This window comes from Protopterus annectens, chromosome 14.part0, assembly GCF_019279795.1.
Source record: "Protopterus annectens isolate FY-2018-M chromosome 14.part0, PAN1.0, whole genome shotgun sequence".
NCBI classification, from domain to species: domain Eukaryota; kingdom Metazoa; phylum Chordata; order Ceratodontiformes; family Protopteridae; genus Protopterus; species Protopterus annectens.
In genome coordinates this window covers 230811503-230826502 of record NC_056748.1, presented here as the reverse complement: position 1 = coordinate 230826502, position 15000 = coordinate 230811503, and the positions used below count along the sequence as shown (strand labels likewise).

At 44.3% G+C, this 15000-nt stretch overlaps 1 protein-coding gene across 1 annotated transcript in view; it reads right to left on the bottom strand.

Annotated features, from left to right (window-relative positions):
- CFAP43 (cilia and flagella associated protein 43) overlaps positions 1-15000 on the bottom strand; it is a 3581735-nt gene that overhangs the window by 1855025 nt on the left and 1711710 nt on the right. The window contains exon 18 of the mRNA XM_044055952.1: positions 275-388. Within this exon, the coding sequence (XP_043911887.1) occupies positions 275-388 (114 nt within the window). The remainder of the gene's footprint in view (positions 1-274; positions 389-15000) is intronic.

Below are 15000 nucleotides of genomic sequence, written 5' to 3'. Positions count from 1 at the left end.
ATAGTACAACATGTTATATTTATCTTTGCTCTTATGGCTGAAAAGGGTATAAGAAGGAATAAGTCACAAGGTTAACAAATGAAGACAAACTAAATATCTCAACAGTTAAGTGAGCTATTTATATTGTTATCAGCTGCAACTAAGGAATTTACATACAAGCAAGTGCTGTTAACGTTACTAATGCTTAGTTTTCCACTGCTGCTCACTTCTAAATTCAGTGCTGTGGAGATGCACACAGACAGACACACATGCATTATTATCTTTCGTTTCTTACTTCTTCCAACTTCAGGTCTAGCCAGGTGCTGTTAGAAGGTGAAATTGAAGCAGTACTGGTATAGCTTTCATCTTGTTCTGTTATCTCTACAGACATCTTTTTCTCAGATATCTCCTGAAAAAAATGCAAAGATCAAGAAAAAGTCAAACTAAGCCATACAAGACATACAAAAACTAAAAAAAAAAAAAAAAAAACAGTGAGTCAAAAAGGAAATATCCTTTTTGCTAACAACTAAGTTAATGGTTAACATAATTACAAAACTTTCACCCTATTGCTATATTCTGACAAAGGACAGAAAACCAGTATGGAATACCTACTGTATATCTTTTAGTTATGTACTTACCATAACTTTAGATGTTTGGGATCCATCTCGCCTACATTCTGTACTGATGGGCTCGGAGCCGATCCTCGCTCCGACCGGCACGCTATGCTATAGAGCCAAGCTTATTGGCTGAGCTATTCTCTATCCCAGGATGCACCACCACTAATCCCCCAGATCTTGTTTGTCCGCATTCATGCACACATACATAGTAAACAGAAAAAACGTTGCTGGAAACTGCTGATTTGAAAACTGAAGTTTAATAACAACACAACACAATACAGCTCGTAGTTAGCGCTTTCGGGTCAAAACCCTTCTTCAGACTAAGAACATACAAACACAAACATATTTAAAACACTCCTCAACCAATCAAAATTCAATAAAAAGCCCGCCTTTTTTTAAGGGCTGGCTTTAGGGGCACTACTTCAATTAATCCTGGGAACCTGTGTGCAGATAGCTCTAGGATCCATTTAGACTCCACCAGTGGTTTGCTTGATGTCACCACCTCTACTGTTCAGAACTACATTCTGTATTACCCTAAAACTAAATTGATGTGTAGAATGATTCTGTACATGTCTATATAGCATTACGTTCATCCAAATTTCTAATTGATGACATATGTTGTAAAATTCTGACCTTGAGCATGTTATTAGTCTTGCCCACATAATAACTCGGACAGGGTCACAGTTCACCAAATACACAACATCTGTTGTCCTGCAAGTTGCCTTTTAACTGGAATTTCCTCCCACTTACAGGATGAGTAAAAAACACATCTCTGTTAATATGGGTGCAAGCCTTGCAATGACCACATGGTACCGTACCCATGGTTAATGGCAGAGCTTTAGGGATGTTGGCTACCCTCTCTTTACACAGCATGTCCTTTAAATTTCTGTTCCTCCTGTATCCAAACTGTGGGTTACTACCTACAATGTCCCTCAGGCAATTATCACTGGTGATGATATTTATTCTTATATATATATATTACATCTGCTGTATGTACACGAACAAGACAGAGGTTTATGTTAACCTATGGAAGTAATGTAAAGGGTGTTTGCGACATAATCAACCAGAACTGGAATATCATCACCAGTGATAATTGCCTGAGGGACATTGTAGGTAGTAACCCACAGTTTGGATACAGGAGGAACAGAAATTTAAAGGACATGCTGTGTAAAGAGAGGGTAGCCAACATCCCTAAAGCTCTGCCATTAACCATGGGTACGGTACCATGTGGTCATTGCAAGGCTTATACCATATTAACAGAGATGTGTTTTTTACTCATCCTGTAAGTGGGAGGAAATTCCAGTTAAAAGGGAGAGCAACTTGCAGGACAACAGATGTTGTGTATTTGGTGAACTGTGACTCCTGTCCGAGTTATTATGTGGGCAAGACTAATAACATGCTCAAGGTCAGAATTTTACAACATATGTCATCAATTAGAAATTTGGATGAACGTAATGCCCTATATAGACATGTACAGAATCATTCTACACATCAATTTAGTTTTAGGGTAATACAGAATGTAGTTCTGAACAGTAGAGGTGGTGACATCAAGCAAACCACTGAATGGGTGGAGTCTAAATGGATCCTAGAGCTATCTGCACACAGGTTCCCAGGATTAATTGAAGTAGTGCCCCTAAAGCCAGCCCTTAAAAAAGGCGGGCTTTTTATTGAATTTTGATTGGTTGAGGAGTGTTTTAAATATGTTTGTGTTTGTATGTTCTTAGTCTGAAGAAGGGTTTTGACCCGAAAGCGCTAACTACGAGCTGTATTGTGTTGTGTTGTTGTTATACTCCAGTTTTCAAATCAGCAGTTTCCAGCAACGTTTTTTCTGTTTACTGTGGATTCTACATGTTGACTGTTTCTGGGATTAAGCATAGCACGAGCTTCTACTTTCAGTTTGGACTATTGTCAATTAGCTTTTTTGTGCAATGCATGCTGTGGAAAGATCTTCCATAACAAGGGTTATGAATACTCTGTTGGAGCAGGAAGAAGCCCGAGGGCTAACAGGAGGTTGGTGTACTGAGAAACTGTTAAATCAAGAAAATCCACTGCTTAATTTGGGCTTTGGTGTGCCTAGAGGAAGAACTGATAGTAAGGTAATACCTTTGGCTACAGACAAAACCTTTGAAGATTTAATATGGGACCTCAATTACAAGGTACTGAGGCTCCAACGACAGCAGTGGCAAGCATATCACTTAGAGGCATGTCTAAATTATGGGATTGTGCCACGGGGATGCTGTTGCATGCCAACCCAAGGGGATAGATATCCCGAATTGTTAGCCAAGTGGCAAGAGATCAATCTAAAGACTAGTTATCAATACATGGAGCTTCTTATTAGTTATTTTGCACCAGAGGTGGACTTATTAAAAAAGGAAGTTATAGACCTGCAACAGAGACTTACAAGAGACTTTCGGGGAGCTCCACATGTAGCACGCCTTAAACTGTTGAATGACACATTAAGTGGAAATGATGATAAGCTCCGCAACCAAAAAATGGGTAAGTTGCGGAGAGACTTTCAAGATTTTAATGAAGGTAACATCTTTATCTGGCCGAAGTACAAATCTCTGCCAGTAGCAACAACACGGGGATCAACCCGATTGAATGAAGGGAGGCGTGACCAGGAGGAACGACGCGACGTTATGACGTCGAGGGAAGAGACGCCAGCTTCACCAGCTACAGCTCCGACGGCACAAGGTGAGCCACTACACATGGTAGTAGTGGAAGAAACTACTATAGTTTCTGCTTCGAGCGAAAAAGAGGGCAGAGACACAATTGCCCTTATCACACAGGATGCACCTGATGTGAATGCGGCAGGAGTCCAGTTCTTGCGAGAAGCAAGTAACAACGTTCTTGTGGGAGAGGAGAGGTTACCACAGGAAAGTACTTCTACCATGGGACAGGATAATGTGTCAAGGATGAATGTTTTAGAAACGGGGGCTCGCCCCAAGGTGAAATTGGGCCAACAGCATTTTTTGGGGTCGCTACCAGTGAATGTGAAGAAGAGAGGTCCTTGGAAGAGGTCATTGAGTGACGACAGAGACCTCAACAAGAAGAGGAGAACTTTGGACTGACTCATACTATGGACTATGGTATTGTTTTTAATTTATCAAAATATGTTTTAAATAAGGAACAATTAGAGGTATTGAATAAGGGGCTAACTTTTGTTCCAAGTAGGACCTGTGTATTTAATGAAGTCATAATGGACATCATGTTATTTTGTCGAAATGTTATGTTAAAAAAGTTTTTTGGTAACTCGGGTCCTATGGACAAACGTCCACATAAACCCAGCAGTTATGTCCCACCCTTGTCACCAGCATTAGGGTTATTTATTAATAAATGTGAGACTGACTTAACAGCTTATTTTCAGAAAAAATGTAATGAGAAGTTTTACAATTTAAATGGAAAACAGAGGAAGGCCTTGGAAGATTTGAGTAACAACTCGGATCTAACCATAAAAATGGCAGATAAGGGAGGGGCAGTAGTGCTTCTGGATACACACTGGTATAGGACAAAGATGAAGGAATTGCTTTCTGAAGGTGAGGTTTATGTGTTATTAAATCCAGTTGAGGTAAAAGGTGTGATTGATAGAGTACACAAACGATTACACTGGCTATATACTAATCAGTATATAGAACAGGATTTGTATGATTTTCTCTTAATAGAGAAGCCAGTTATACCTGTGTTCATGGCCCTCCCGAAGATACATAAATCATCCACTGACCCCCCCTCTTAGACCCATTGTGTCAGGAAGAGGGTGGGTAACTGAAAATATTTCTATTTGGCTAGAAGTTACATTAAGACCTTAGAGAACATACTGAAGGATACAGCACATTTTCTCACAGTTTTGGGGGATCTAAGTAGGAATATGTCCCTAGAAAACATGATAATGGTCACATTAGATGTCCAAAGCTTGTTTACGGTGATAGGGAACCACTATGGAATAACAGCCGGAGTGGAACTGCTAAGCACGCTGGGGGTCAATGGGATGAAACTTGACCTAATAAAAGATCTACTTGCATTAGTCTTGGACAATAATGTTTTCATGGGCATTAATTCTACATACAGACAGGCACAGGGGGTAGCCATGGGCACCCCCTGTGCGAATACCTATGCGAATTTAGTTCTATCGCATTGGGAAAGACAGCATGTATTAGAGAATGAGGAATGGCACAGGCATATAGGAGTATATCTACGTTTTGTGGATGATATTTTTATCTTGTGGAGAGGTAATAGCACACAGTTAACACTTTTTATAGATTTTCTTCACTTGACTACATCATTTTTGAAATTTAGCATTAACAGTTCCAGTGACTACATAGACTTTCTGGATGTCAGGGTTAGATTCACTGGGAATGGTTTTAGTTCTGAGTTGTTTAGAAAGGAATGTTGGAAGAACACCATGCTGTCATTTGACAGCATGCACCCTCGTTTTATGTTCCCCAACATAGTACAAGGTCAGGTCAGTAGGACCTCTAGGTTGAGTATGGAAGATGAACAGTTTGATCAAGAGTTGATAAATTTGAGAAAAAATTTTCAGGATAGGGGTTATAATGATGGATTGATAGAAAGGGTAGTGAAGAAGGGTAGGACATATAGAAGGGATAAATATAAGCCTTGGATTAATGTGACTAGGCAGAATGAGAGGAAAGATACATCTGCTGTATGTACACGAACAAGACAGAGGTTTATGTTAACCTATGGAAGTAATGTAAAGGGTGTTTGCGACATAATCAACCAGAACTGGAATATCATCACCAGTGATGATTGCCTGAGGGACATTGTAGGTAGTAACCCACAGTTTGGATACAGGAGGAACAGAAATTTAAAGGACATGCTGTGTAAAGAGAGGGTAGCCAACATCCCTAAAGCTCTGCCATTAACCATGGAGTGCGGTACCATGTGGTCATTGCAAGGCTTGCGCCCATATTAACAGAGATGTAGTTTTTACTCATCCTGTAAGTGGGAGGAAATTCCAGTTAAAAAGGAGAGCAACTTGCAGGACAACAGATGTTGTGTATTTGGCGAACTGTGACTCCTGTCCGAGTTATTATGTGGGCAAGACCAATAACATGCTCAAGGTCAGAATTTTACAACATATGTCATCAATTAGAAATTTGGATGAACGTAATGCCCTATATAGACATGTACAGAATCATTCTACACATCAATTTAGTTTTAGGGTAATACAGAATGTAGTTCTGAATAGTAGAGGTGGTGACATTAAGCAAACCACTGAATGGGTGGAGTCTAAATGGATCTTAGAGTTATCTGCACACAGGTTCCCAGGATTGAATGAAGTAGTACCCCTAAAGCCAGCCCTTAAGAAAAGGCGGGCTTTTTATTGAATTTTGATTGGTTGAGGAGTGTTTTAAATATGTTTGTGTTTGTATGTTCTTAGTCTGAAGAAGGGTTTTGACCCGAAAGCGCTAACTACGAGCTGTATTGTGTTGTGTTGTTATTAAACTCCAGTTTTCAAATCAGCAGTTTCCAGCAACGTTTTTTCTGTTTACTGTGGATTCTACATTTTGACTGTTGCTGGGATTAAGCATAGCACGAGCTTCTACTTTCAGTATGCACACATACATAACTTGTTTATATAACATTGCCAGATGTTTCAAGGTGAAACAATAGGATTCGGACCGTCCGATCTCTTCTGATCTCCAAGGAAGGGGGAAGGAGAGTGGGTTATTGGGAATGTAGGCGAGATGGATCCCAAACATCTAAAGTTATGGTAAGTACATAACTAAAAGATGTTATGTGATCCCATCTCGCCTACATTCTGTACTAATGGGACAGCGTCCCTAGCACCTAAATCCTGGGTGGCTCACTGGAAAACACTCCTGAGCACTGTGGAACCAAATGAAGTGCGCCCCCGAGATGCCACATCCAATTTGTAGTGGGAAATAAAAGTGTGCGGGGAAGACCACGTAGCCGCAGCACAAATGTCACTAATGGCAAGCTTAGAATGGAATGCTATTGAAGTAGCCATAGCTCTTGTAGAGTGAGCTTTGACAGAGGTCGTAAGCTCTTTATTAGAAGAGGAATAAGCTTGACTAATAAAGTCCCTGATCCATTTGGCAATAGTGACCTTTGTGACGGCTTTGCCCAATTTATTATCCGAAAAGGACACAAACAATTGATCTGTTTTCCTTGTTTGTTTGGTCCTATCTAAATAAAACGCATAATTGCCTGTGGACATCTAATGTGTGGAATATGTATTCCGCTTTGTTTGAGTACTTTGGAAAGAAAACTGGAAGTTCTAATGACTGTTGTAGACAAACTGGAACAAACTTTAGGGACAAAGGATGGATTTGGCCTGAGAGATACTCTATCTTTGTGAAAAACCAGGTACGGAGGTTTTACAGACAAAGCTTGAAGCTCTGAAACCCTTCTGGCAGAAGTAATCGCGACCAGAAAGGCAGTTTTCCACGATAGAAATTTCAAATCACATGTTGCTGCCGGTTCGAAGGGGGAGGAAGTTAAGGCACGTAACACCACATCGAGATCCCATGAAGGAGCAGGATGAGAAATCGGAGGTCGTAAAAGCACAGCACCTTTCATGAAGGTCTTACACAATCTGTTGCTCATTAAAGGTGGGTTTATAGATTCATGAAAATTGGAAATAGCTGCCAATTGGACCTTGATGGTAGAGACTGAAGAACCTTGATTGAATAGGGAAGTTAGAAATTTCAGGACTTCCGATACAGGAATAGTGATGGGATCCAGACCCCGGAGTTGAGCCCAAATAGCAAATCTCTTCCATTTGCAAGTATACAATTTCTTAGTGGCAGACTTGTGGGCTGAAGATAAGATATGTATGACTTCCGGGTCTAAGGTATGATTCCTGACTATAGTCGGAAGAGGAGGAGCCAAGCTGTTAATTTCAAGGTGTGGAGGGACTGGTGGAGTAGTCCCAACTGATGAACTAATAGGTCTGGGATCTGATCCAGGAACCATGGACCGTCCAGTGCATATTTCCGAAGATAGGGGAACCATACCTGATGAGTCCAGTAAGGAGCAACTAAGATCATTTTGCTCCCCAAGTGAGACGCCTTTTGGATCACTCTGGGAAGGAGGGGAACTGGGGGAAAAGCGTATAGCAAGCCGGTGGGCCAAGGATGGGCTAGTGCGTCCATAGGGCTCTCCCCCGGAGCCGGAGTGAGGGAGAAGAACTTTTTGCACTTCGCGTTCAGCGGGGTTGCGAAGACGTTGCAACAAGGAATTCCCCATTTGCTGAAAATCTGAGTTGCAACTGTATTGTTCAGAGACCACTCGTGAGGAGAGAGGATAGTTTTGCTCAGTCTGTCGGCTATCACATTGGACTTGCCAGGGATATGAGTCGCCACTAGAAATTGTTTGGTCGACACTGCCCATTCCCAAACCCTCATGGCCTCTCTGCAAAGGGGGTAGGATCTGGACCCTCCCTGCTTGTTCAGGTACCAGACTACTGACATGTTGTCGGAGTGAACGGCAATTACGCCCTGAGGGAGGTAATCGTGAAGGGCTTGTAGGGACAGAAACACCGCCCTCATTTCTAAAATGTTGATATGAAGGAGGCTCTCTTCCAAATGCCATTTGCCTTGGACTGACCTGCCCAGGGAATGCCCCCCCCCCCCATCTGGGAGGCGTCCGTAGTCAAAGTGGCCACCGGAGGAGGTGGAACAAAGGGTCGTCCCTGATCCAGATTGGAGGGCACCAGCCACCAGCGAAGGTCCCGTTTGCAGGTTTCCATGATCCACATGAGGTGACTGAGAGGGAGATCCTGAAAGGACCACTGTGTTGAAAGAAGCCACTGGAGAATTCTCATGTGCAACCTTGCTAGGGGAACTAGAAGAACAGTGGCGGACATAGATCCCAATAGCTGCAGGACCATTCTGGCTGGGGCTTTGGATCTGAGAAGTAAGGCTCGAACTTGAGCCTGTATGGTTTGTATCCTTTCTGTAGGAAGACAGATCCGCATTCGGTTTGAGTCTATCTCTACTCCGATGAATCTTATGCGTTGAGATGGCAGCAACACAGACGTTGGCCAATTGAAGGTGATTCCAAGGGAAGTGCCCAGTGATATTGTGGCTTGTAGGTTCTGCAATAGTAGATGCCTGGAGGTGGCAGTTAGGAGCCAGTCGTCTAGATACGGAAACACCTGGAATCCTAGACTTCTCAGGTGAGCAGTCACGACCGCCAAACATTTGGTGAACACCCTGGGGGCTGTGGTGAGACCAAAGGGCAGCGCGCAGAACTGAAAATGACTGTCTCCTAGGCTGAAGCGCAGATGTCTCCTGGACGCCTGATGTACCATGATGTGGTAATAAGCGTCCTTGAGATCTATGGAGCACATCCAAACACCTTTCTCCAGCAGTGGGAGAATGGATTGTAGGGTGACCATTCGGAACTTGGACTTTTTGACTGAACGATTTAGAATGCTGAGATCCAAAATGGGCCTCAAGTCCCCGGTCTTTTTTGGCACCAAAAAGAATCTTGAGTAAGTCCCTAATCCGATCTGGTCTGCGGGGACCGGTTGAATGACTCCTTTTTGAAGCAGCTTTGAGACTTTTAAGGCTGCAATTTCCCGTTGACTGGGTGGCGGGTCCGGGATTTTCTTGGACGGAGGTGGGGGGTGAGAAAAGGGAATGGCGTAACCTCCGGCGATAATTCGAAGCACCCATCGGTCCTGAGTGATACCTTCCCAGGCTTTTAGGTGCCTCGAACGACCCCGACTGGCTCCGGAGCTGCACAGTCGGGCAATCCCTCAGGGATTGTGAAAGGCTGAAGAGCCATGAAAGGACTCGCGGTCTCCAGTGTTGAGGGGGCCTCTGCCGCCCCTGGGATGGCATCTTCCAGAAGAATTTCCCCCTCCTCTGCCTCTAGAAGGGGGATCGTCCTGCTGTGAGGGATAAGACTTCTGAGATCTACGGAACCACATTTTCCCTCCTCTTTTAGACTTGGGGTAAGGCCGAAAGGGAGTGGAAAATCGTGCCCCTACGGCAGTCAAAGTCTTACCTTCTTGCTCGCAGCGGGTCAATGTGTCCTTTACCTTGGGTCCAAACAAAGAGGACCCATCAAAGGGAGCGTTGGCAAAGGAAGACTTGAAGGCTTCCGCAAAATGACACAGGCGGAGTCAGGCTTGCCTCCGTAGAGCAATACCTGTACCCGCCGCTCTACTTGCCCCCTCGGCCGCATATGAAATGAGCCTCATGGACGAGTTTGATATGGATGACAGCGTAGCCAACTGAGAGCCAACCATCTGGGCCAGCTGCTCAGGTAGGTTACCCAAGAGGGTATCTGAAAGCTCCTTGATCAGATCCCTCTGAAACCTGGTGAAGTGCGTTAAATAGTTCAGGGATCTTAAGGTAAAGGCCGCTGAACTGAGGGTGCGCTTAACGTACCGATCCATGCTCCTAGACTCCTTATTAGGAGGATGGACGGACGTCGAAGCCTCTGCTACATCTTGTTGGGTAGCAGATGCCACCACCAAGGCATCTACAGCCACACCTTTCGTCAAAAACTCCTTCTCTGGGGGTGCTGACAGGAACTTATTTGGACGAGCAGGCACCGGTTCCACAGAGTCTGGGTGTTCACGCCCGACAGATCAAATCTAGGAGCTCGTCAAGGCGGAGACACCCAGGAGGCGGAGGGCTGAGCCCCGAAGGCCTTAAGGAACACCAACTCGTCAGCAGAAGGGGTTTGGAATGCCAGCCGCCTCGTTGTTTGAGGGCTTCCAGGATGTCTGCAAAGGAGACATCATCTGAGGACGACTTAGGGACCCTCTGCATCATCAAGATCAGTGTCTGACGTGAGAGACTCATCGGGGGAGTCAACGTGCTTCCTCTTGCACGATCTTTTCCTTGGGGGTTCCTCTGAAGAAGCTTCAGAGGGACCTCCAGGAGGGGGGGAACCCCCAGTGGGGGTGACCTCAGGCCCCGGGGCTCCACTGTCTAAGGACAGGGGGACTGCCAAAGACCCAGTCTCCATATGCAGGGAAGGTGCTGGTGAGACCGTGGAGGTAGCCAAAGAAGATTTGGCTAAGGCACTCCTCATGGCCCTGAAGGCCGGACCACCAGAATCCTGGGAAGGTCCAACCCCCGTGGCCACAACAGTAGACGGTACCCCCACAGCCGACGCACCGAGAGGAAGGCTTGGGACCGAAAACATCAGTCCCGAAGCGTCCCCCCCGGGGCCGACAGAGGAGGTCCGCGTACCGAACTCCGACTCGAGAGCCGGGGTTGGAGTAAGGGTCGGGGCCGACCCGAAAACCTCCATCGGCTCCACCAGCACTGGCTCCAACGCTGCCGAGGCTGTTGGAGGAGGAACCATAACTACAGGGTGGGCCATCGGCTCCGAAGCCGAATGGGCTGGAGCCGAAACTAACTTTTGGAACACAGGAGACTGAAAAAGTCTTAGGAGCACCCTGTCGATGTCCGAATCAGACATCTTGGAGGATCTAGATGAAACCGATCGGGTCCGAACCGACTTCTCCATCGGCTCCAAAGGACTGGGGGACCGGCTCTGAATGGACTCGACCAATATCGGTTCCGAGGGAGATCCCAAAACAATTTCCCTCGGTGCTGAGGAGGGCTTCGGCACCGAAGGGGAAGAGTCCGAGCCGGCAACCCTTATCCGCTCCAAAATCAGTGGAGCCGATGAAGGTGACCCGCCTCTCGACGCCCCAGTCCTCGGCTCCGAAACCAGAGGAGTCGAGACTGGGGGCATCGAGGCAGACCGTTCCGCCCTTGGCTCTGAAGTCCGTGGAGCCGATGGAGAAGCCTGCCTAGGTTTCTTAGCAGTCGGTTCCGACGGGCTGGTCGGAGCAGACGCTTTCTTCTTCTTAGTAGGAGAGGATGAGGAAGATAAGGCCTCCTCGAAGGAGGGTTTAATCAGCCCTTTCAATATTAATTTATTCTTCCTCTCTTGGAGGACTCTAGATGAAAAGGCGTGACACACGCTACAGGACTCCTGTAGGTGCTTGGCACCTAAACAATATACGCACGAGGAGTGGTCATCGGTTATAGACATCTTATAACCGCACCTCGTGCACTTTTTGAACCCTGAGGGTCTATGTTCTTTTGACATAATGCCTATCAAAAATCACTAAAACAGTGGAAAGAAGCACTATCTAGTCAGAACAAAGATTTTACCACAATACAAAAAATTTTACTTTTTTTTTTTTTTTTTTTTTTAAACGATACAATATAATATCAGAAAACACTAAAAAGGAGGGCCAAGACCCTTTAACTTAAACAGGTACTTGACCTCCTTGAAAAATAAGAGAAACTAGCTGAAGAATAGGGGAAGGCCCCTCTAACTTAAACGGGAAACCTTTCCCTTAAACAAACACACAATTTACCACAAAAAAATGTACCAAAACACACGCGTACAACAACAATAGCTGTTAAAACAGCTTTTGGGTAAGAATAAGGAATTTCCTGACAGGAAACTTTAGAAAAAAAACAGTACTTAGCTCAGCCAAGTTTGAGACCACATCCTAGCTTGTAAGCGGCAAACGAGATCTGGGGGATTAGTGGTGGTACATCCTGGGACAGAGAATAGCTCAGCCAATAAGAGGCTTCGCTCTATAGCATAGCGTGCAGAGTCGGAGCCAAGGGATCGGCTCCGAGCCCATCAGTACAGAATGTAGGCGAGATAGGATCACATAACATCCCTTGTTAAATGACAATTAAAGTTAAATGAGTGCAGAAAATACTGTTGTGTAAATAAACTTACAATGCACAATAGATGCTAGCTAATATATCACTGTTGCAGTAACGCAAGTCATTTGGGTTATGCCTTTCTAAAGATATGACCACAGGCCAGCTTTCGAAGCTTCAGGGCACCTTCCACATATCTTAACTTCTGCAGGACTCAAGGAGAGCCATATAAAAGCAGTAGTTAAGGTGCCAAAGGCTTCAGAGCTTTCTTAGCTGAAGAAGGGAGGCTACAACCCTGAAAGAAAAAAAAAATGCTAGGAAAGAAAACAAATGTTCAACATCACAAGAATTTTAATCCAGGAAAGGAGGAAGTTGGCCAAAATGAGGAACTTTGCCCTTTTCCCCACTATAGTGTGATCTTGGAGTTGGTATATTTAGTTGTGGGGGCACAACACTTAAGTGGGTTTGACATGCTTCATTGTGTTTGTTTTTTTTTTTATGCTGGCCATCTGCCTCCTTTCCCAGATTAAAATTCCAGTAATATGAACATCCGTTAGATGAAGGTTTTGGTATTGTCATCTCAATTAAGTGGACTCATGTAGGTGTATATATATATATACATAATGTATACACGCATGTATTTAGATAGATAGTCAGATATAGGTTTAAAAAGAATAATTGCCAGTAACTTTGACTGATACACAAAACATCAAATGAACTCATTGGCAATTATTATGAATCGCTTCAAACAAAACAGAAAAAAGCAACAGCAAAGGTAACCCAATATGTTATAGTTTGTATTTGTGATAACCAACTACTAAAACAAAAACAACTTTTACATGGGTCTTCATCCCCTCACACTACCATTGTGGGGGCTCCACCTCCACACCACCAGAAATTAAATATACAATATAGTAACTCCAGGGTCATCCAAACTCAAAATCAGGGAAAAACCCCTTGAACTATATAACTGTCAATCTAATGAAATTCAATCATTAAATAATCTGATCAAATGTACACCAGAGGTTCAGCACGTGATGAAATATGTGCAGTGATAAATCAAATAACACCTGTGTGTGTGTGTGTGTGTGTGTGTGTGTGTGTGTGTGTGTGTGTGTGTGTGTGTGTGTATATATATATATATATATATATATATATATATATATATATATATATATATATATACATACACTGAGATACTTCAGGTACAACTAACATTGGGTAAGACAGCGATTCAGGTCGTAGCCTGCTATAGGTTCCAAACCATGTCCCAAGACTCACTCCACGTTTCTAAGCACCCTGGAAATTATTAGGGTCCAACCCAACACTCTCATACTAGGTGACTTCTACTACCCCTCCATCAACTTGGAAAACTACTCATGCACCAATACACTGGCCCAACGCTTCTGGAATTCATCAAATCCAATGCCTTGGACCAGATCATTGTTACCCCCCACTAGAGGAAACAACATCCTTGACCTGGTTATTACTAACATGGGCAACTGCTGCTCTACAACACTAGTCAATTCCTCCCTGGTTAGATCCGACCACAAACTAATTACCACAGAAATCCACATCCCCCCCGTAAAGGTAACCACCATGGAAAACTTCTCCAAAGCTGACTTTGGGCTCCTAAAAACAGAGGTGGCTAACTTCAAGGCAACCATGTCAATGGAAAATAGATGCACGACTGCCGAATCATACACCAGTGCACTGTACGAACATGTACATAAATGCATGGAACTAGCCATACCCAACAGAACCAAGACGCTCTCCTCCAAAACAAAGAAGCCAATCTGGTGGTCCCTTGTCATTAATAAACTCTGCAATAAAAGGAAGAAACTGTTGTAGAAAAAGGTGAAGTCCCATGACTGGAAAAACTCCCTTATTAGCCTCAACAAAAGGTTGAGATTCCCACATTAAAACCTCTAAAGCCAGCTAGGAAGGCAGAATTGTGGAAGACACTAAAACAACCACAAAGCCATCTATAATTATATCAAGAATCTCCATGGCAATACCCAGGTTTGCTCTGAGTTACTGCACAATGGTACCTCCTATACTGAGCCAACAGATATTGCCAACATACAGGCCGACAGATTCAGTGCCAACTTTACCCCCCCCCAAGGACCAATCACAATACCGGAGGAATGGCAGGCACCCAGCATTAATGCAGCACAGGTTAAAGCTGCATTGTCCAAGGCCAAGAATACAGCTTCCATGGGACCCAACAATATCCCTGGATGTGTTCTACATGAACTACAAAGTGAACTGGCACCACATCTGTGTGCCCTGTTCAATCACAGCCTCACCTCAGTCTTTGTCCCTACTAAATGGCACACTGCTACAGTCATCCCTCTCCATAAAGGGGGAGCGACTACAGACCCTGGGAATTATCACCCCATTAGCCTGACGAGTCTGATATGAAAGCTTATGGAGCGCATCATCTTGGACCTAATTAACAAGGATATAGGGAATCTCCAAACTCTAGATCCCACTCAATTTGGTGTTGTGAAATGTCGATCATGCCTGCTCAACATGGTCGACTTCTTTCAGTCAGTCACCAGAGCTGTGGATGAGGGCAAGGTAGTTCATACAGCCTACCTTGATCTGGCCAAGGCCTTTGATACCATTTCCCACTCAGGAATTATTGATAAACTCACCAAACTAGGCATCAACCCTTATATCACTAGGTGGGGTGCAAATTGGCTCACAGATAGAACCCACAGTGTGAAAGTAGCGGACTCCAAGACAGTCTGCTGACC